This window comes from Lethenteron reissneri, chromosome 49 (assembly GCF_015708825.2).
Source record: "Lethenteron reissneri isolate LAM-NWPU_2019-01 chromosome 49, ASM1570882v1, whole genome shotgun sequence".
NCBI classification, from domain to species: domain Eukaryota; kingdom Metazoa; phylum Chordata; class Hyperoartia; order Petromyzontiformes; family Petromyzontidae; genus Lethenteron; species Lethenteron reissneri.
The window spans coordinates 6,415,978-6,439,508 of NC_083827.1; the positions used below are offsets into that span (position 1 = coordinate 6,415,978).

At 53.6% G+C, this 23,531-nt stretch overlaps 1 protein-coding gene across 1 annotated transcript; it reads right to left on the reverse strand.

The window, feature by feature from the left end:
- Window positions 1-151: 151 nt before the first annotated feature.
- On the reverse strand, window positions 152-21,524 carry LOC133354919 (phosphoenolpyruvate carboxykinase [GTP], mitochondrial-like). The gene is made up of 10 exons (XM_061572108.1): window positions 20,811-21,524; window positions 16,018-16,374; window positions 15,031-15,215; window positions 13,587-13,793; window positions 11,589-11,776; window positions 10,435-10,597; window positions 9,162-9,380; window positions 8,112-8,249; window positions 6,530-6,625; window positions 152-5,917 (listed from the first exon to the last, which is right to left on the reverse strand). Exons 1-10 carry the CDS (start codon window positions 20,831-20,833, stop codon window positions 5,457-5,459), a joined length of 2,037 nt encoding a protein of 678 aa, XP_061428092.1. The 5' UTR covers window positions 20,834-21,524; the 3' UTR covers window positions 152-5,456.
- Between the last annotated feature and the right edge of the window lie 2,007 nt (window positions 21,525-23,531).

The window sequence follows — 23,531 nt, forward strand, 5'->3', positions numbered from 1 at the left end:
GCTGCTTAAGATGCTTGTGGTGACGTAAATCAATATTAGTTTCAGGCTTTTTCAGGGTGGTAGACTGCGTGTGGCGCACAGGCCGTGTAAAGTTAAGTTCTCCACCCTTGCCGTTGACAGAACCCAACAATAACCATCGCAATACGCAAGACACAATCTGCAAAGATTTTAATCCATTTTTTTTTCCTCTCCAACATTTTTCATCAAGCGCTAAAAATTACAGATACAGTCGGTGTTCTGGATACACGAACGAATCACCGGATATACAAAACGCATCGCATCAGTGTGCACGTCATATTTCTTTTTCATTACTCAAGATTTTTTAAAACTTCAGGATGATTTATGTCACGGGGTGTAATCGTGGGGTTTATGATCGTGGTGTTGGTCGATTTGACCTAAGGCAGCTACAAATACTTCGTTTTTCCAGATCAAGGCGGTTACGGCAAGTGCGTGCGAGCAACTTTACAGAAGACGCTTCTCTCGTACAAGTCGAGGGTTGGTGGACCACACAAGGATATGAGCCTTGAATTACAGCATTCTCTGCATCATAAGACGATCTGGAAAGTAAGACATCACCGCCTAAAGTCTGTTTGCCCAGTGTAAATAGAATGATATCAATCTGGTCACGCACATACAAATACAAAGATCCCCCCACCCCCCGCATAGCCTTTAACAGACTGTTGGGGCAAGTGCTGTTAGCGAGTAGCACATATGAAGGCCGGCACAACACACGAAGGCGGTGGGGTGGCCAACACCACGCCCGGTCGCCTTTGTACACCGAGGAGAGTCCCAGGACCGGTTCAGATAATCGTCACTGGTGTTGCCCGCGGGTCGCCGGGTTCGTTGCGCAGCGCGCTAACCACTGCGCCACCGCTCCCCACACACACACATGCACCTTCCAGATTGTAAGACTCGCCGACACCTTTTGCTTTCCGTTACAGGGGACAAAGCGCGTCTTATAATCCAGGAGAATTCTGTACTTATTTTGCCGGGAGCCTTAATGAGTGCCAGCCTTCTGGGCAACAAATATGCAGTGCAGCAAGTAGGTTGCGACCTAGAAACTAGTATGGGGTTTGAGAGCCGCTATCCCCTCGTACACGTGGCAGGTAGGGTTTTTTTTATCCCTCCGGGATTCAATCCGGTTTCCTCCCGCGCGATAACTACGTTCAAAAAGCAACTGGCAAAACGTCCCAACGTCAGTGGGAGCCTCATGACAATGAGTGTTGAGACTCTTCAGTGAGACTGTCTTGAGGATGCTTGGCGTATTTACTTCCACTCCGCTCTGAGGTATTGCGTCATTGCAGCCATCGGTCAGAGCGCAATATGCGGGCCGTGAGTTCTATCAGCAGCCACGGCTAACGTCAGTGGCGAGTGGTTGTCTGAGACAGACCTGGGGAAATCCTCTGACCCAGTTCACCAACCTCTGCACTGACCAGCGTGGTGAAGTCTGGTCAAACGACACCCCCCGCCCCCCGCCCCCCACTCTGCCCTCCTGCCCATGACTAACACAGTCTGTGGCGAGGCTTTCGTCCAGAAAGTAGGCCGACAAGAGGGCAGTCAAAGATAATATAGAAGATTGCACAGTGTCTTAACCATTGCGTAGAGGTACTCAATAAAAAGCGTGATATTTTCCATTCTGTAAAACTCCCCATCTCGAATTGAGCGTAGTTTCTATAATTTGTTATGCAGCTTCAGCTTTTAAATTAAAAACTTTTAAGGACTTGAGAATTTCAGCGATAAATATTTGCATAACAGCGGTATGCATAGGCATACATTCCACCTAAAGTAAAAACAAGCTTAAGAACTCACGTCCCCAAGTTAAAATGTAATCTCTGCATGGGTGTTTTGCCCATCCATTAGTATTGTAATGCCAATATGGCTTACCCTATAGCAGCGTTCAAATATATCTTCCCGTGGGCCACGTGACGTTATGCCACACGTACAAACGTTAAGTCACTTAGCGTCATGGTTTCATATCGGCTGTACCATCTACAGCCTTCATCTCTGTCTCATCTATTCTGGACCTCTTCACTCCATGTCTCTCTATCGCTTGTTCATCGACCTTTCAACTGCCAAATGTTTCTCTTGTCCACAGCCCTGTCATCTCCTTCCCTTGCTTATCTCCACCTTTATCTCACTCATCCGTGTCTCGTGATGTCTCGGGCCAGGCCACGTCTCAACGGGGCCAAATGTGGCTTGCGGGGCCGTCACTTGCAGACCCCTGCCCACCCATGCCATCTGCAATGCCCCCTAATCTCAACGCAGCTTGAGAACTGTGTCACCTGTGACGAGGTGGCCACTGCAAGGTGATAACGATCATCAAGCAGCAAGGAGTGCCGTGCCTGCAGAGCTTGCGTAGAGACTACATGCGCGCGCGTGTGTGATGTCGCACGCTCGTGAAATCTGTGCGGTGGCCGTGATGGTAGCGGTGGCTTGGGCGTTCGACGAATCGTCGATTCAGAATTGATCCTCTACGCTCGCGATGCGGCTTGTCCTACGAGGAGGACATCTGTGAAGAAGAGCTTCGTATTTTTCTTCTTGGTTCTTTCGGTAAAGTCACGTAGAATGGAAATAATAAAATAATAAAATAAAACCTAAAATAATTCCCACGATGTTTCGGCCACAACGCAGGCAGCCGTCCTCAGGTGGAGAACAGGTCTGTCGAGAAGACAGAGTCTGAATGACACGCCCCAGTCTTGGAGCGTCTATTTAAGCTGGGATGGAGGGGGGAAGAGCGCCTTGACAAAATAATTTGCATATCAAGAGGAATTTAGCTTCATAGCTCATCGGAGTATTTCAGTATAATTAAACATTCTGATCCTGATATCAATGAGAGGAGACATGTTTAAAGTGTTTTTTTAATTCTCATTATTATTGTTGTTCCAACTGCTTGGCTCTATACATTCTCCGTTAGCATCCTCCTGCTAGAATTACATTAAATCAACGTCTCGCTAATTCTCGTGACAACGGTGATCTGGAGCTTATTCGAGTTCACTGTGCAAGGGTATTTTAGCTACCGCCCGCAAGGCTTTCTTCGTGTGAGCAGACGCCTGCCTATTCGTTACAACAATCCCCCCCCCGTCTTGGTCTACCAATCGCATCGACCAACCGGTAAGACCATCTGAAAAGGGTTGTCTGCGCTATTCAAATGGAACAAAAAAAAACTTTTTTTCATTCCCCAGAATGCATTCGAAACAAATATTCTCAAATGCCGCTTTTGTCACGTGCATTGCACCCGAGCAAGTTCCACCGTCTGACACCACCTCGTGAGACTATTTCAAGCCTCCGTAAAACCTCTTGTTTCCTGAAGAAGGGGGTTAGCAGGCCGAAACGTCAATATCTTCCATTCCCCCAAGTAGCGGTTCAAAACAACAAAAAAACAACAACACAACCTCCCGTACTTAATTCTCAACCGCCCCGTTATTTTTTAAAATCCTTTATATTAAGTTCGCTTGCTTGCCTGCTTGCTTGCTTACTTGCTTACTTGCTTGCTTACGACCGTGCAAACCTTTCGGTCGTTTTTTAACCCACTTCCCGTGATCCAATCGAGCTGACATTTTGCACACAGACTCGTTGTGCGAGACAATTAATGTTCGTGAAAATTTTTTTCCAAAATTTTACACTGTTTAGGGAAAACAAATTAAATATTTAATTACCAATTGTTTATTACTGCAGACAATCATCTGACCCATAGGTGGCAGCCATCTGAAGCCAGAGGACGAGAGGACTCTAGCCGCCATGCATATAAAGGATTTAGAGTGAAAAACGTTGTTTTTACGGGTTATACTTATTCCGTCTTACGCCCCGATGCCCACATCGCGGGGAAATGCGCCCCAACGCCGTGAAATCTCAGAAGCTAACCCACGACGCATGTAAAAAGTTGTTCAGAGCATACAGGCTCCAAGAGCCTGCACGGTCGACAGCAGCATGGGGGAGACCGCAGCAAAACCACTTGGACTGTACTTCTATGGCTCCCACCACCGTTGCCAACCCGCACTGACCCGGCGTGTGTTGAACTGCGACCAAACGGCTCCCGCACAACTGCGTGCGCTCCGGACGCCCTCCCGATATTAGGAAGCTACTGGGAGCTTTGCACTTTGAAATCATCATCATTATCATCCACATTGAGAACTCATTTCTTTCAAACTACTTTTTGTGTTTAGTTTGTTGTCCTTCCCCCGCAGCCTCCGATGAGCGCGGTTGGCTACGTGCGGTGCGAAAGAAGTTCAAGTACGTTGGCTCTGCGGGAGGACTGGACGTGAAATTAAAGCCAGGCCTCCACGGTCGCGCGCTCGGATGACCCCGTGCGCGTCAGCGATGTTCCAATTAGCCAATTTAGCGGGCGCGCCAGTGACTACCACCACCACCGCCCCCCAAACCCGCTCACAAATGTTTTGCGCCCGAAACCGGAGATGCGCGCGTGCGCGCGTGTCCTTCCCCTGCGCTGACACCGTGCGTGACGTGCCTGCCAGAAACATCTCCACGGGAAAACGCAGAGAAAAATGAGCCACGAGAAATCGAATGGAGCCATCGCGGAGCTGGCAATTGGGATAATTTCACCGGGCAGTCGAGGCGGCGAACATCGACCTGTTCGCGCTCTTTGCATGAGCGACGCGTGGAGAAACAACAAGGAGCGGCTGCGACTCTGACGATCAAATCCAGGTTGGTGGTCCAACCCCAAGTTGATTGGAATCAACACTCGCACTCTGAAGACGTGCTCTTGAATCGCGCGTGTTCGTAATCGGTTATTAGGGACGTGTGCGCGTTACACGCAGAGGAAGGTTGTCTCTATGCTTACGAGGTGGGTCATGCAAACAGGCCAAGGATATGATTGGTTCTCGAACCGAATGGTGACCCTGAATCGTGACGATTCACCCTATTGCCGCTGAAAGGGGAAAACAAGGCAGCTAGAGAATCGATTCGTGAATTGAATCGCGATTCGTAAACCGTGACATTGCATCGCAAGAGATGGAACATACGATACAGAACGGCACAAAAAAGCCAAGAAATAAAGCGCTTCCTGAACTGGCCCGTGAGTCGGTAATCGTGGGGAACCTCGATACAACCACAAAATTGCCCGGGTCTCATAGAGCCCGAACAGGGCACCTCGGAATGAACCGGGCACGATGCGAATTTCCTAACGGATTTCACTTCAGTTCCCTCAGCCACCCTTCCACCGCCCCCCCCCCCCCATACATTTTGGCAAATCGTGGCGTGCTCATTCGCTCGCTTGCTTGTCGCCGTCTACAGAAATCTGAGCGCCCACCCACACCGCCGCCCCCGAGCGATATTTTTTTTTTCTCCATCATCACCGTCGCCGTGGTCACCACCACCACCACCATCGTCGCCACCGCCACCTCCACCGCCGTCATCATCACCACCACCGTCGTCATCGCCGATGTCGCCGTGATCACCGCCACCAATCGCCGCCGTCGCCGCCGCCGTCGCCGTCGCCATCACATGGACCTGATCCTCTCCTCCAGCGCGGCCATCTCGTCGAGGATCTCCCGGGGCAGGTCGTCACCGACCTCCTCCTCCAGGTACGAGCGAATCTCGGCTGCCTCCTCCTCCCAGAACGGGCGCGGCACGGAGAACAGCGCCTCCTCGTCCACATCCTCGGCCAGGCCGCTCAGGTCCAGCTCGCCGGGCGCCGGCACCACGCCGACGGCCGTCCGGCGACCCTCCGCGCGGCCCTCGAGCCGGCGCGTGATCCACTCGAGGACGCGGCAGTTGTCGCCAAAGCCCGGCCACAGGAAGTTGCCGGAAGGCCCCCGGCGGAACCAGTTGACGTGGTAGATGCGCGGCAGTTGCGCCGGGCTGGAGCGCCGGGCCATGCCGAGCCAGTGGGCCAGGTAGTGGCCAAAGTTGTAGCCGAAGAACGGGCGCATGGCGAAGGGGTCGTGCATGATGACCTTGCCTGGCAGGGGGAGGGGGGTGGGGGTAGCGGAGGGGTGGTGCGGGGGGGGGTCAGCGGGTGGTCGTGGTGGGTGGTGCAGGGGAGGGGGGGAGGGTAGTGTAGGGGGTAGCGGAAGATAGTGGAGGGCAGCAGAGGGTAGTACGGGGTGTGGGGGGGGGGTAGTGCAGGTGGGAGCGGGGGGAGGACTCCACAATTGTGGGTCGTTAACGTCGCAGAATCGGGAGAGACTGCGGTGGTGGCGGCGATCGCTGTTTGGAAGTATTCGTTCAGCAGTGGATCAACCGTGGCTGATCTAGCAATGTATGGTGAACTTCTTTTGCACCGTACGTAGCCAGCCGTGCTCATCGGGGAAGAACAACAAGCTAAACACAAAAAAGCAGTTCTGCCTAAACAACGGTGACATAACCGCCCATGCAATTAACTAACCCCCAGCAATCCCATGACCTGTTAAAATGTAAGGCCGCGATTGAACTCCTTCGAATTTAGAGTCGCATCGTATTCCTTTTGATGCTGCTGGCAGCGGTGGCTCCCGTGCACCGCTAGAACGGCATTGCCACGCTATGGTAGTGGCTCGCCGGACGTTCCGGCCAGCACCCGGAATTGAACCCGTACCTTTGTACTCTGCGGCCGCCGTGGCTTCCGACCTCATGGCGGCGCCGACGAACACTCCGTGCTGCCAGCTGAACGCCTCGAAAACCAGCGGCACGCCTGTCGCAAGCACGCCCCCAGGGACAACACGAAGACAGAGTTTGTTGGGGCAAGTGCTGTGAGCGAGGCCGGCGCCGGGAAACACGAGCGGGCGGGTGGCCAGCACCACGCCCGGCCTCCTTTGTCTCCCCGATGGCGATGTTTACACGCTGCACACGATGTACTCATTTGAGGCTGACTCGACCTAGGGGAGGCCCAGGACCGGTTCAGATAATCGTCACCGGTGTTGGCCGTGAGCGGGAATCGAACTTGGGCCGCCGGGTTCATTGCACACATGTACACAAATACAAAGACAACGATCCCCCGTATAGCCTTGACAGACTGTTGGGGCAAGTGCTGTTAGCAAATATTGGCAATTCTCTGCACTCGGCAGTGCGGTTTAATCCCAGAATGTGCGCACTCCATCTGTAATCTTGCCCGCAGATCACCGTCAACATCAGAGATCTACGTTCTCCGACGTTGATTTTCTGATACGGCCGGTACGTTAATGGTCCGCCCGAAGTTGGTGACATTCAGAACCATCCCCATCACCCATTGCAGCCAATCAAATGTATTGTGACGTGTACAATGTGGTTATTATTATTGCTGCTACGGTATTATTGCTGTTGTTGTTTCAGCTCACTCACCCAGTACAGTTAGGGGACAATTCTCACAGCCAAATTTGGTGGCGATTAGAGACGCGGCGTTTTGCTTGAAACTGCATCAAGAACATGATCCAGGACGCCAGAATAACATTCCAGGAAGTCATTATTCTGATTCATGAAGCCAGAATTATGATCCAGGAACCCAGAATAACAATCCGGGAAGTCATAATTCTGATCCAGGAAGGCAGAATTCTGATCCAGGAATTCAGAATTCTGATCCAGGAAGTCAGATTTATGATTCAGGAACCCAGAATAATAATCCGGGAAGTTATACTTCTGATCCCGGAACCCAGAGAAAGAATCCAGGAATTCAGAATTCTGATCCAGGAACCCAGCATAACAATCCAGGAAGTTATACTTCTGATCCCAGAACCCAGAGAAAGAATTCAGGAATTCAGAATTCTGATCCAGAAGCTAGAATTATGATCCAGGAACCCAGAATAACAATCCAGGAAGTTATACTTCTGATCCCGGAATCCAGAGAAAGAATCCAGGAATTCAGAATTCTGATCCAGAAGCTAGAATTATGATCCAGGAACCCAGACTAACAATTCAGGAAGTTATACGTTTGATCCAGGAAGCCAAAATAACAATCCAGGAATTCAGAATTCTGATCCAGGAAGCTAGAATTAAGGATCCAGGAACCCAGAATAACAATCCAGGAAGTTATCCTTTTGATCCAGGAAGCCAGAATAACAATCCAGGAACTCAGAATTCACACATTTCATTTACACAATCTGTCCGCCATTTTTTTTTTCCACAAATCAACTAATCGTGAGGTTCGCTGCGAACGCTCGCGACGCATCCCGTATCGACCCCCCTCACCCGGCGCACGCTCCTACCGGCTGGCCTGCGCCCGCCAAAGATGATGGCGTCGATGGGGACGCCCTCGGGGGCCTCCCAGGCGGGGTCCTGAGTGGGGCACTGACAGGCCGGTGTGCAGAAACGCGAGTTGGGGTGCGCGCACGGCTCCTTGTCACCTGTGCGGTGGTTGGGGAAGGGGGTAAGAGGTGGGGGGTCCCCACATCGGCGCCGTGAGTCCCTCCTCCTCCCTCTCGAATCCCTTTGCGACCCCCCAACTCGTTACTGCGAGACCCCCCCCCCCCCCCCCACCGTGTACCGCCACCCCGGCCTTCTGCCTCGTCTCGTCATTCCGAGCGTCTCGATTCTCCCCTGCACATCCCCACCCACCCACCCCCGTGCCCTCTCCCCCCCCCCGTGTGTCCCCCCATCTCCCCCACACCCCTGCGTGCCCCCTCTCTCCTTCCCATGCCCCCCCCCCCTTTCCCCCCTTGTGTCTCCCCTTGTGTCCCCCCTCCCCCCCCCACTGTGCATGCACCCCCTGCCTCCCCTTGAGTTCCTTCTCTCCCCCACATGCCCCTCCCTCTTCCCCCCCTCCGTGCTCACCACCCCCCCTTTGCCCTCACCACGCCCCCCCCCTCTACCCTCACTACCTCCCCTCTGCCCTCACCACCCCCCCCCCACCACCCCCCTCTGTCCTCACCACGCCCCCCCCCTCTACCCTCACTACCTCCCCTCTGCCCTCACCACCCCCCCCCTCACCACCCCCCTCTGTCCTCACCACGCCCCCCCCCCTCTACCCTCACCACCCCCTCTCTGTCCTCACCATCACCCCCCTCTACCCTCAGCCCCCCCCTCACCACCCCCTCTCTGTCCTCACCGTCACCCCCCTCTGTCCTCACCACCCCCCTCACCACCCTCTCTCTGTCCTCACACGCCCCCCTCACCACACCCCCTCTGTCCTCACACGCCCCCTCTCTGTCCTCACCACCCCCCCCTCACCACCCCCCTCTGCCCTCACCCCCCCCTCACCACCCCCCCCCCTCACCACCCCCCTCTGCCCTCACCCCCCCCCCCCGCGCCCTCCTCACCAGGCTGCCACGTCTGGTTGCGCCAGGAGGTGAGCGTGGCGCCGGGCGGCAGCTGCTCGTCGATGCCCTCCCAGTAGACGCCACCCTCCTGCGTCTCGCCCACGTTGGTGAACACCGTGTTCGAGTGGATGGTGCGCATGGCGATGGGGTTGGTGCGAACCGACGTGCCGGGCGCCACCCCGAAGAAGCCGTTCTCGGGGTTGATGGCGCGGAGGCGGCCTGCGGGGACGAGGCAACGGGGGGGGGGGGGGGGGGTTACCGCCGGTGACGTTTTCACGATTACGCAACCCCCCCCCGCCCCTCACTAAACGGGGTAGGCGGCACGTTAACGCGCGGAGATGTTAACTACCTCGCCTGGTATGCAGGAGGTCGTGGGTTCAATCCCGACCCTGACGCCTGCTGTATATTTGGAGTTTGCGTGTCTCTCTCTCTCATCATCATGGTGGCTAGGAGATGTTAACTACCTCGCCTGGTGTGCAGGAGGTCGTGGGTTCGATCCTGACCCTTACGCCTGCTGCTGTATATTTGGAGTTGCGTGTCTCTCTCTCTCTCATCATCATCACGGTGGCTAGGAGATGTTAACTACCTTACCTGGTATGCAAGAGGTCGTGGATTCGATCCTGACCCTGACACCTGCAGTTTATTTGGAGTTTGCGGTGTCTCTCATCATCATCATCACGGTGGCTAGGAAATGTTAACTACCTCGCCTGGTATACAGGAGGTCGTGGGTTCGATCCTGACCCTGACGCCTGCTGCTGTATATTTGGAGTCTGCGTGTCTCCCTCCGGGTCCTCCGGTTTTTCCCTCCACATTTAGAATCAACATCGTGCCTTTAGAGTATTTGGCTGCTATACATTTCCACGCGTGATGATGGTAAGCCACTTCGTTGAGCCATCATTTGTGGCCAGGTGGCTTCTGAAAAAGAGCTACGTAGCTCAGTGGGGCCTCACCTGGTCAAATAAAAAATAGTTTAGTATCTACAGCCTCGGCTGATTCCGTCCCGTATTGATCTTTTCTGGAATTCTATTTTTCCCTCTCCTCCCTCCCTCACCCCCATCCCCCACCCCCTCCCTCCCCCTCTCCTTCCCTCTGACCCCTCCCTCCCCCTACCCACCACCCCCTCCCCCTACCCACCCACCCCTCCCTCCCCCCACCCACCCACCCCTCCCTCCCCCCACCCACCACCCCCTCCCTCCCCCCACCCACCACCCCCTCCCTCCCTCCCCCCACCCACCACCCCCTCCCCCCACCCACCCACCACCCCCTCCCCCACCTTCGCTGTCGAACTTCATCCAGGCGATGTCGTCCCCCACGCACTCCACCTTCCAGCCGGGCAGCGAGGGCGTCATCATGGCCAGGTTGGTCTTGCCGCACGCGCTGGGGAAGGCCGCCGCGATGTACTTCTTGCGACCCTCGGGGCTCGTGAGGCCCAGGATCTGACGGGGAAGACGAGTGCATGTGGGCGCGTGCGTGCCAAATTCATCCGTCGCTTGCCGACAGCGTGTTCCAACCCACGCTGGGCCGTCCCCCAGACACAATGCGCGTTCATAGCGACCGCGCGCGCTGTGCTCCCGTGAGTTGACTTGCCGATGGAACGTCTGCACCAGTTTGAAAGGTTCACGCCGACGATCAGTTATTGGGTATATGTAGCCAGGCTGGATTGTTGCGAGGGAGCTCACAGATCCTTGAGAGATCTGGACACAGTCCCATCGGTGAGCTCCTCCGGCAGGCGAGGCTGGGTCATGTAGCCCGCATGCCCAGCCACCGCATGCCCAAGCAGCTTCTGTTTGGCCGCATAGAGGGGGCTAAACGGGCACGGCACGGAGAGGAGATGGAACTGATGCGGTACGGGAGGATGTGGAGTTTAGTGGACTTGCCGATGACCGGTGCCAGCGGTGTCAAGATCGGCCTCTATGGTGGAGGCTGCTGGAGGACGCTGCTGCTGCCACTGGGCAGTTGGAGGCAGTCGCCCTCCAACAACAACAGCGGATGGCGGAGGAGCGACGCTCGCATCAACGAGCGGAGCACCGGGGCAAATAAAACGCGGCGAGTTGGCACAGTGGGGAGCACAGGTGCTGCATCTGCCGGTAGTCGTCTCAGTCAGTCCACCCACGGGCATCTGGGTCTGCCGGGTGACCTGCCAGCAGCGATCCTCCGACACGACACGTGGTTTCAAAGTGCACCCAGCCTGGCACAGGCGCACGTGGCAATGCCACCGCCACTTAGTGACGAACGTCGGCCGTGGTCGTCGCCTTTATTTTATTTGTTCAACTGGGACATCTGTGAAAAAAGAGCTTCATCAGCTCATCGGATTCCTCTCCAGGGTAAATATTCTCATTCCGATCTCCATCATCGGCCCTGACCCGGCTCGCTACGGCGGGCGAGGGGGGATGGTGGGGGGAGCTCTTCGCCTTGTGGGGTACTCACCAGCATGTGCTCGGCCAGCCAGCCCTCGTCACGCGCCAGGCTGGACGCGATGCGCAGGGCGAAGCACTTCTTGCCCAGGAGGGAGTTGCCTCCGTAGCCGCTGCCGAACGACATGATCTCCCGGCGCGCCGGGAGGTGAGCGATCAGCGTCTTCTCTGGGTTGCACGGCCACGCGGGGCCAGGGGAGGCTGGGTCGTGGCGGGGAGGGGGTTGTGGGGAGAGACACGGGGGGGGGAGACACGGGGGGAGAGACACGGGGGGAGACATGGGGGGGGAGACACGGGGTGAAGACATGGGGGATGAGACATGGGGTGAAGACATGGGGGGAGACATGGGGGGAGAGACACGGGGGGAAACACGGGGTAAGACATGGGGGGGGGAGACACGCGGGGAGACACGGGGTAAGACATGGGGAGACAAGGGGGGAGACATGGGGGGAGACACGGGGGAAGACATGGGGGGAGACATGGGGGGAGACATGGGGGGAGACACGGGGGGAGAGACACGGGGGGAGACATGGGGGATGAGACATGGGGTGAAGACACGGGGGGAGACACGGGGGAAGACATGGGGGGGAGACATGGGGGGGAGACACGGGGTGAAGACATGGGGGGAGACATGGGGGAGACACGGGGGGAGAGACACGGGGGGAGACATGGGGGGAGACACGGGGGGAGAGACACGGGGTGCAGACAAGGGGGGAGACATGGGAGGAGAGACACGTGGGGAGACATGGGGGGAGAGACGCGGGGGGAGACACGGGGGAAGACATGGGGGGGAGACATGGGTGGGAGACACGGGGTGAAGACATGGGGGGAGACATGGGGGGAGACACGGGGAGAGACATGGGGGGAGAGGCACGGGGGGAGACATGGGGGGAGACACGGGAGGAGAGACACGGGGGGAGACATGGGGGGAGACATGGGGTAAGACATGGGGGGAGACATGGGGGGAGAGACATGGGGGGTGAGACACGGGGGGAGACACGGGGGGAGAGACACGGGGGGAGAGAAACATGGGGAGAGACGGGGAGAGACACGTGAGGAAAGCGATGGGGTAAGACATTGGGGAAACATGGGATACAGACGGGGTGATGCACGCGGAGAGAGATAGACAGGACGAGATGTGGGGATAGACACATGGAGAGAGACACATGGAGAGAGACACATGGAGAGAGACACATGGGGAGAGACACATGGGGAGAGAGACGTGAGGATGAGATTGGATAAGAGCATCTGTATGTATTCAGCTATGATCCATACGTCATAGGAGGCAATACACATTGGTTATACACATTGTTATTTAGACACAACTGTACGTAGCGTACGTACCCATGTGTACTCGTGTGCCCGTGTACCCGTGTGTGTCAGTGTGTACTCGTGTGCCTGTGTGTGTCAGCGTGTACTCGTGTGCCCGTGTGTGTCAGTGTATACTCGTGTGCCTGTGTGTGTCAGTGTGTACTCGTGTGCCCGTGTGTGTCAGTGTGTACTCGTGTGCCTGTGTGTGTCAGTGTGTACTCGTGTGCCTGTGTGTGTCAGTGTGTACTCGTGTGCCTGTGTGTGTCAGTGTGTACTCGTGTGCCCGTGTGTGTCAGTGTGTACTCGTGTGCCCGTGTGTGTCAGTGTGTACTCGTGTGCCCGTGTGTGTCAGTGTGTACTCGTGTGCCCGTGTGTGTCAGTGTGTACTCGTGTGCCTGTGTGTGTCAGTGTGTACTCGTGTGCCTGTGTGTGTCAGTGTGTACTCGTGTGCTCGTGTGTGTCAGTGTGTACTCGTGTGCCCGTGTGTGTCAGTGTATACTCGTGTGCCCGTGTGTGTCAGTGTGTACTCGTGTGCCCGTGTGTGTCTGCATGTACCCGTGTGTGTCAGTGTGTACCCGTGTGCCCGTGTGTGTCTGCATGTACCCGTGTGTGTCAGTGTGTACCCGTGTGCCCGTGTGTGTCTGCATGTACCTGTGTGTGTCAGTGCGTACCCTCGTGCTCGTGTACCCGCCCCACTTACCGGAGCTTGTGAGAGGCACCCCCACGGAGTGGAGGCACCGCACGAAGTCGCGTCCGTCGCCCAGCGCCTCCGTGACGGCGGCGCCCATGCGCGTCATGATGCTCATGCTGGCCACCACGTAGGGCGAGTCGGTCACCTGCACGCCCAGCCGCGCCAGCGGCGACTCCGGCGGGCCCATGCTGAACGCCATCACGTACATGGTGCGGCCTGGCCGTTGTGGGAGGGGGGGAGAGACGGAGGGAGGGTTCAAAGTTGCCGGACGCTGTCACGAACCGTCCGCGGCGATGGCGATGGGTTTTTTGTACGGCCAGTCGAGACGATGATTGCAAGTGGTGCAGCCATTCAATTTGCTTTGCTGCGAGAGTTGGTGGCATTCCACCAACACGCGTGCTCACTCAAGCACTCACGCCCACCCACTCACTCACCCACTCGCTCACTCACTCACAAACTCAGTCATCCAGTCACCCACTCACGCACCCAATCAGTAACTCACCCACCTACTCACTCACACACTCAGTCATCCACCTGCTCACCCACCCACTCACCGACCCACTAACTCACCCACTTATTCACTCACTCATCCACCCACCCACTCACTCAACCACCCACCCACCCACTCACCCACCCACTCACCCACGCACTCACCCACGCAACTCACTCATCTATCAACCCGCTCACTCACCCACTCATCCGCTCTCCTGTGTAAGTGATTGCTCTCTCCACAAGTCGACAGTGACCAGGCTGACACCATAGACTCCGCTCACTGGGAGCTCACCCAGTTCTCTGAGCCCCTGAGAGTCACCCAACCCAACTTGACCTCTTCTCCTCTGCCACATCCGAAGTCACCGCGCGTGACACCAAACAGCGTGCCTTGTCGTCCACATTCTCCATTGTTACAGTCGAAGCATTCCGCTCGTCTGTGCGTCTCTCTGTCCGTCCCTGTCTCACTGTGCCACGGTGGCCAGGAGATGTTAACTACCTCGCTTGGTATACAGGATGTCGTGGGTTCTCACGACACCTGAGAACGGCTGCTTGCGTTGTGGCCGAAACGTCGTGAGAATTATTGTATTATGTTTTATTTTTATTATTTTATTATTTCCCTTCTACGTGACTTTACCGAAAGAACCAAGAAGATGAATCCCTGCAGTCACGAAAGCTTTGAATCGAATTTGAATTATTTTATTATGTTTTATGTTTATTATTTTATTATTTCCATTCTACGTGACTTTACCGAAAGAACCAAGAAGATGAATCCCTGCAGTCACGAAAGCTTTAAATCGAAATTTAATTATTTTATTAGGTTTTATTTTTATTATTTTATTATTTCCATTCTACGTGACTTTACCGAAAGAACCAAGAAGATGAATCCCTGCAGTCACGAAAGCTTTAAATCGAAACATCTCCTAGCCACTGTGGCACACCGCCCCGGCGGGCGTCCTCTCACCTCTCATGCAGCCGGGGAAGCGTTCGCGCTGGGCCCTCTCGAAGTCGGCCTCGGACATCCAGCGGCCCAGCTGAGACGGGCGGCCGTGACGCGGCACGGGCACGGCGTCGCGCTGGTTCGCCGTCACGAGCACCGTGCGGCTTTCCACGCGCGCCACGTCGCGCGGGTCCGTGCGAGCCAGCCAGCTGCGGAGAGAGCACGGAGAGAGAGAGAAAAACAAATCATCATGGGATCTCCTTTTCCAGTACCAAAATATCATAATAGGTTTTTCTACTTTTTTTCTGGCAACAAAACAGGTGTTAAGATTCTAGATTTGAAGCTTTCGTGACTGCAAGGATTCCCACTCTTAGTTCTTTCGGTAAAGTCACGTAGGTAAAAAAATGAAATAAAAATTAATAAAAAATAAAATAATGAATGGGTTGACAGCCGTGTCACCCTCCTGCACCCCCCCCCTCCACTCACCACCAAACGCGAGCGAGTCACGCAACTGGATTCACGCAACGACGATGACGACGACGATGATGACGATGATGATGACGATGATGACGATGATGATGACGACGACGATGATGATGACGACGATGATGACGACGATGATGATGATGACGACGATGACGATGATGACGACGATGATGACGACGATGATGACGACGATGATGATGACGACGATGACGATGACGACGATGATGATGACGACGATGATGACGACGACAATGATGATGACGACAATGATGATGACGACAACGATGATGATGACGACGACGATGATGACGATGACGACGATGATGATGACGATGATCATGACGATGATGACGACGACGATGATGACGACGACGACGATGATGACGATAACGACGATGATGACGACGATAACGACGACGATGACGGTGTCGATCACGACGACGATGATGATGACGACAATGACGATGGTGACGATCACGACGACGACGCAGAGAGGCCCATCGCGAACGCGCGTGCCCTTCATACCAGTTGTCGTATTTGCCCAGGCGGGTCACGACCCCGGCGCTCGCCATGGCTTCCAGCACGCGCCTCTGCTCCGCGGCGCCTCCCTGGCACACGCGCACCGCCTCGGGCCGGCAGAGGCGAGCGCACTTGAGCGCGTAGGCGAGCACGTGCGGAGCCAGCGGCGGCTGCTGCTGCGACAGCGAGCGGTGGTACGCGTCCTCGGGCTGCGCCGGGTTGAGATCCGCATTGCCGGATTGCTGCGGTGCTACTGCTGCTGCTACTGCTGCTGGTGCTGCTGCTGTTGCTGGTGGTGATTGGAGGGCATCAGCAGCAGCAGCTGCTGCAGCGCCGCAATGTCGCGGTTGCTGTGGTCGGAAGCTGTTTTTTTTATTTGGGGGGGGTGGAGAGGGATTGGCGTGGTGAGGAGTGGGGAGGTGGGCAGAGAGGGATGAGGAGGAGCGGGGGAGATGGAGAGATATGGAATAAGAAGGGAGAGATGGAGGGAGGTGAAGGAGGAAGCAATGAGAGGTAGAGACAGGGGTTGAGCGACGGGAAGAGAGGTAGGGGGGTGCGATGGAGGGAGAGATGTATAGGGGAGGGAGAGGAGAGGAGAAATATAAGAAAAGGATCAGTGACAGAGACAAGATAGGCCAGAGAGAGGGAGGGAGATGAAGAGAGAGAGATAGCGAGGTGAATGGAGAGAAGAAAGCCAAGAGAAAGAGGCAGGGGAGGGGGGGGTAGAGAGAGGGAGAGATGGGAGGAGAGACACAGCGAACAAGACAAAGTTTGTTAAACAACACAATCTCTCGACACGTGTCTAACAGTCATGCGTCACGTGACTCTGCCGGGCAGCTGTGCACGGCTGGGACATCTGTGACAAAGCGCTTTGTGGCTCATCGGATTTTTCCCATTCTGGGTCAGGGCCTCCCTTCGCCGTGCCGGTCACGTGGGGTCGTTTGGCCATACTTCACCACGCCGGTCAATGGGGGTTAATGAAGAGGGGGCTCTGGTTTAGCGAGTTCCATAGCGTTGAAACGCGATGACAATTGCGCCACCACCCCCCACCCCCATTTCATGGAACGCGTTACGTGGAACTTCTTTCGCACCGTACGTAGCCGACTAAGGGGCCGTCCATAAATGACGTAACGCACCTGGGGGGGGGGGGTGGGGGTCAGACATTTGTGACGATGTGTGACGAGGGGGGTGGGGGCGGTTTGAGAAATGTGACGTCACATCAAAATGCGCAACTGTAAATAGATATAGAATTGTTATAGCAACACTAATTGTTATAACAACAATCCTACAACATCAGAGTGCAGCGCCACATTAAATACGCACTACAATGGCAATAGTTTAAAGCGATTTGAAGCATGTTTTTTTTCAAAATGGAAATGTTTTTTTTGGGGGGGGGTGGGGGGCAGAGCTTTGTGACGTCATATATGAGGGGGGGGGGGTCAAAAATCGTCCAAAATCGCGTGACGTCATTTATGGACGGCCCCTAACGCTGGCGGTGCGGGATATTGCCGACGAGAGAAGAGTGATGGGTACGGACACACTTCACCGGTACCCGCTGTCTGTGTCACGCATTCACTTTTAAGTTCTGTATACCGGGGGTGACGGGGGGTCGGTAACCTTTCAAATTGAATAAGAAAACATTTTAGACATTTTAGTTGAGTTTGTTTTTGTCTGTGACCAAAATAGTTGCGAAACTGCATCACACACACACACAGCTGCTACCTGTACACACAAACACAGGCACGGCGGGTAAACAGCAGGGTGACAATGACAAACATTCTGACTTAGGGGCCGTCCATAAATGACGTCACGCACCTAGGGGAGGGGGTCAGACATTTGTGACAATGTGTGACGAGGGGGGGGGGGGGGTTGAGAAATGTGACGTCACGTCGAAATGTGTAACTTTAAATGAATATAGACAACACGTTCTACTTAATTAAATATACTTTTGTGTTATAAATGTTTTCTCCTACAACATCAGAGTGCAGCGCCACATCAAATACGCACTAAAGCGATTTGAAGCATGTTTTATATTTTTTTTGGGGGGGGGGGCAGAGCTTTGTGACGTCATATTTGAGGGGGGGCTTCTGACTTTTTGTGACGCCGTGTGACGAGGGGGGGGGGGCGGTCAAAAATCATCCAAAATCGCGTGACATCATTTATGATCGGCCCCTTATACAAAACACGTGATGGAATAAACTCCCTCTCTTTCGTTCAACACGTAGTAGGCTTTCGAGACCAATATTCTTCATAATAAATGTTTTTTTTGGGTTAGATCACGTAACTATGAATGTGTCGTGAACGTCCACCACCCTGACGCAGCCAATGAGGTTCGTCACGTAAACAACGCTCCAATCAGTGACTACTTCAGCCCCACCACTCTTGTGGGAGAGCAAATCACAGATCTTCTTGGTTCTTTCGGTAAAGTCACGTAGAAGAAAGCACCAAGAAGATGAATCCCTGCAGTCACGAAAGCTTTAAATCGAAAAGTAAATCACAGAGTAAGTCAAATAGTAAATGTTGTGGATTTACTCTCCAACACACCGGTGGGGCTGAAGTAGTCAACTAACTGGCGCGTTAATTCTAGATTTGAAGCTTTCGTGACTGCAAGGATTCATATTCTTAGGTTTTTTCGGTAAAGTCACGTAGGTAAAACATTAAAATTAATAAAAGTAAAATAAAATAAAAATCACGACGTTTCGGAGGCAACACAAGCCTCCGTACTTGATGCAGCTGTCGTGGCTGTGACGGTTCCACCTGAAGACGGAAGCTTGTGTTGCCTCCGAAACGTCGTGATTTTTATTTTATTTTACTTTTATTAATTTTAATGTTTTACCTACGTGACTTTACCGAAAAAAAACTAAGAATATAACTGGCGCGTTGTTTACGTGACAAATCCATTACTAATTGGCTGTGTCGGGTGGTGGAGGGTTACGACACATTAATACTTACGCGATCTCACCCCAAAAACCTTGATTATGAGATCATTTCGTCCTCCCCCCCCCCTTAGTAATTATTTAACAAGACAGTTTGACAGTTCTTCTTGGTTCTTTCGGTAAAGTCACGTAGAAGGGAAATAATAAAATAATAAAAATAAAACATAATAAAATAATACAATTCTCACGACGTTTCGGCCACAACGCAAGCAGCCGTCCTTGCGTTGTGGGCGAAACGTCGTGAGAATTGTATTATTTTATTATGTTTTATTTTTATTATTTTATTATCTCCCTTCTACGTGACTTTACCGAAAGAACTAAGAAGATGAATCCCTGCAGTCACGAAAGCTTTTAATCTAAATTTAAGTTTGACTGTTGTACATTTTGTTTTAATCAAGGCATTCATGGTGAACCCCGTTCCATGTCATATTTCATCAATTGCGTATTATCTTTGCGTTAAATTACGTTTAAGATTAAAAAAAAATTGGTTTTCAAACAGAAAAATTGCTGCTCCGCAGAGAGGGCAGCCAAAGAGCCTCAAGGGGGCAGCCAAAGAGTCACGTGGGGGCAGCCAAAGAGCCTCAAGGGGGCAGCCAAAGAGTCACGTGGGGGCAGCCAAAGAGTCACGTGGGGGCAGCCAAAGAGTCACGTGGGGGCAGCCAAAGAGTCTCATGGGGGCAGCCAAAGAGTCACGTGGGGGCAGCCAAAGAGCCTCAAGGGGGCAGCCAAAGAGTCACGTGGGGGCAGCCAAAGAGTCACGTGGGGGCAGCCAAAGAGCCTCAACACGCGGCTCCCGATCCGCAGGATGCCGACCCCTGTAGCTGCCCACGTGTTGTTTGGATGTCTGCACCTGTGAGCTCACGGCCGTAGCGGCCACGGGCTGAGTTCAACTCCGGCCACTGTCGAATGTCCAATTCTCCGTAGCAGTGTGAGAGTGTGTGAGAGTGAGAGTGTGTGTGAGTGTGTGAGAGTGTGTGAGGGTGTGAGCGTGTGAGAGTGTGAGAGTGAGAGAGTGTGAGTGTGTGAGCGTGTGAGTGTGTGTGAGTGTGTGTGAGAGTGTGAGAGTGAGAGAGTGTGAGAGAGTGTGTGTGTGAGTGAGTGTGTGAGTGAATGTGTGTGTGTGAGTGTGTGAGAGGGTGTGTGAGTGTGAGTGAGAGTGTGTGAGAGTGTGTGAGTGTGTGTGAGTGTGAGAGTGTGTGTGACTGATGACACGTTGCTATACCTGTCAACCCCTTAGCAGTGCTGCCGATCTTATTACAGACCAATTCAGACCCCGTGTCCCTTATACATCTCAAAGTTTATCCTACAAAGTTCCATCAAAAGGCAGAAACACAGACAAATTGACACAAGTAGTTTTTTTGCCCGCGTTGGACCTGAAAACTCAATTCCCCTGTACAAGAATAAGGGGCTAAGCCGCGTGGGTTGACACGGTGTGCTGTTGGTCGTGGGCCACGTTTAATCTCCACCGTTTAAATACCACGGATTCGCAAACCGGTTGATTCCGGGACACGGCAAACGTCAGTGGCGACTGAGATCCAGAGCCGGTTCTTAACCCCAGCGTGCCGGTTGTTCGTTCCGTCAAATAACCACCACCAACACCACCACCACCCCAACAACAACAACAAAACAAAGCTCCCCCGTATAGCCTTAACAGGCTGTTAGGGGCAAGTGCTATCTGCGAGTAGCAGCAACGATGAAAGCCGGCACACGAACCAACCGCGTGGGTAAGGCCCTCATCCAGCAGTGGATAGAACAAACGAGCGCGGTTGCCACGCGAACTGCGTGACGCGGATGCCAGTGAAGGGTGCGTGAGAGCGTTCAAAGAAAGAAAGAAAGACACCAAAAACAAAACCACTCGCTTACCTGTCACTGCAAACTGCCTCCATGATGTCGTGTCAACAGGTGAGCTTGTGGGTGTCCTTTATACACTGCGAGAGAGTGTTTACATGTGTGTATGTACGCACCTATGCGTGTGTGTGCGTGTGTGTCTATGGAGGGCTATGATAGCCTTTGTAGAGGTGTACCTATGCGTTTTGGGTGCGTGCCTTGATGTCTACGTGTGTGTCTTTGTGTCTAAGACGGCACGTGTACATACCCGTGTTCTGTCTACGTGTGAGTCGGTGTACACGGCGTAGGCGTACCTGTGCTTGAGTGTAGGTATGTGTGTACACATCTGTATATGGGTAAGTCTCGATACCGTATATCTGGTGAGTCTATATATGTGTGTCTGTGTGAGTCTAAGTGTGTGTCTAAGTGTGAGTCTACGTGTGAATCTACGTGTGAGTCTATCTATGTGTTAGTCTATGTGTGAGTCTATGTGTGAGTCTATCTATGTGTGTCTTTGTGTGAGTCTACGTGTGAGTCTATGTCTGAGTCTCTATATATGTGAGTCTCTATATATGCGAGTCTATGCGTGAGTCTATCTATGTGTGTGTCTATGTGTGAGTCTACGTGTGAGTCTATGCGTGAGTCTATATAATGCGTATGATATTTAAACCCGCGGGACAAGCCTCTGTCGTCCTGCGTGTCTCTGTCTGCACCGGTGTCTCTCTTCTGTGAATGCTCAATGGCAGATACACCGGCTCCCCCCTTCTTTATAAGGCCATGGGCCATACCATCTCGACCTTGGCAGCAAGCCGCCTCTAGTCAAGCCGGTCTGGTGGGGCACACGGGGGGGATGGTGGGGAGGGGGTGGGGAGGGGTCATCGATGACAGGGGTCAAACGTGGTTGGGTACATTTGAACTAAGCGCAGATCATCACCATCAGCACCATCATCCCCCCGGGAGTCCACGCGACTCGGCAGATGTCTCCCTGCGCTGCACCGGGAGACCACCTCTAGTCGCTGTGGGTGACTGGATTAGCTGCTTACAGAGGTGGTGGTGGTGGTGGGAGTAGAGCAAGTAGGACGAGGGCAGGGGGCGTTCGTTCGATTCGGCCCTGCCCTGCCGATGAGTCTTGGTGGAGTGGAAGCGGAAGGAGGTTGCTGCTGTTGTTGTTGCTGCTGTTGTTGCTGCTGCTGCTGTTGTTGCTGTTGCTGCTGCTGTTGCTGCTGTTGTTGCTGCTATTGCTGCTGTTGTTGTTGTTGCTGCTGCTGCTGCTGCTGTTGTTGTTGTTGCTGCTGCTGCTGTTGTTGCTGCTGCTGTTGCTGCTGCTGTTGTTGTTGCTGCTGCTGTTGCTGCTGCTGTTGCTGCTGCTGTTGCTGCTGCTGTTGTTGCTGATGCTGCTGTTGCTGCTGCTGTTGCTGCTTTGCTGCTGCTGTTGCTGCTGCTGTTGTTGCTGCTGCTGTTGCTGCTGCTGTTGCTGCTGCTGCTGTTGCTGCTGTTGCTGCTGCTGTTGTTGTTGCTGCTGCTGCTGTTGCTGCTGCTGCTGTTGTTGCTGCTGTTGCTGCTGCTGCTGTTGTTGCTGCTGCTGTTTAAACAGTCTCTCTGCTGGCAGATAGATTTGGTTCAGAAGGCTCTATAGGCGTATGGACTGAGATGTTATTGACATTTAAAAAATATATATATGTGACAAACATGTCAATGGAACTGCGCGTGCGTCGAGTGTAGCGGTCATCTGCGCTGCGATTCCCTCTCAAGGCCAACACCAGTGACGATCGTCTGAACCGGTCATGGGCCTCCCCTAGGTCGACTCAGCCTGTTATTAGTACCTCGTGTGATGTGTAAACATCACCACTTGGGGAGATAAAGGCGGCCGGCCGTGGTGTTGGCCACCCACCCCCCTCGTGTGTCGTACCGGCCTTCATAGGTGCTACTCGCTAAGAGCACTTGCCCCAACAGCCTATTGAGGCTATACGGGGGATCTTTGTCATTGTCTTTGTTCACGCTGTTGTCAATCCACTGCTGGATGAAGGCCTCCACAGACCTCTGAGTGATCCGTAAGCGATAATGACCATTTTTGCAACGTGGGAAGCCACTTTAATTGCGCTATCATTTCTGATATCCAGGTCGATTGTGAAAAAGAGGAGCTGAAATAAAAATTTAATTTATTTGATTTTACTTTTTATATATGCACATTTTTTATTTTCTTAATTTTATCCTGCGATGGCACGATCTCCAGCACTTCAGCTCCATCTCCGCGCCGTTCGCAACCTTCGAGGTAAATGTTTTCCCGTCCTCCTTTGGCTGGCGTTCCGTCGCAGGCCTTGACCATTGGCCATCGTCAGCCTCCGATTAGCACGCCTGGCAACGTACGGTGCGAAGGAAGTTCAACATACATAAGTACTGCACATAGACTAACACTACCCATAGACTAACACTGCCCATTGACTCGACACTGCCCATAGACTCAACACTGCCCATAGACTAACACTGCCCATGGACTAACACTGCCCATGGACACAACACTGCCCATAGACTAACACTACCCATAGACTCAACACTGCCCATAGACTAACACTGCCCATAGACTAACACTGCCCATGGACACAACACTGCCTATAGACTAATACTATCTATAGACTCACACTGCCCATAGACTCAACATTGCTCAAAGACTCGACACTGCCTTTAGACGAATACTACCCATAGACGAACACCACCCATAGAATCAACACTGCCCATAGACTAACACTACCCATAGAC

What these genes read in the sequence shown, in the direction of transcription:
- LOC133354919 (XM_061572108.1), bottom strand. Translation starts at nt 20,833, where the DNA reads ATGGAGGCAGTTTGCAGTGACAG. An exon ending in GGTGCCTCTCACAAGCTCCG is followed by an intron (nt 11,777 to 13,586) that starts GTAAGTGGGGCG and finishes GCCACGACCCAG; the next exon opens with CCTCCCCTGGCCCCGCGTGG. An exon ending in CAACCAGACGTGGCAGCCTG is followed by an intron (nt 8,250 to 9,161) that starts GTGAGGAGGGCG and finishes ACCACCGCACAG; the next exon opens with GTGACAAGGAGCCGTGCGCG.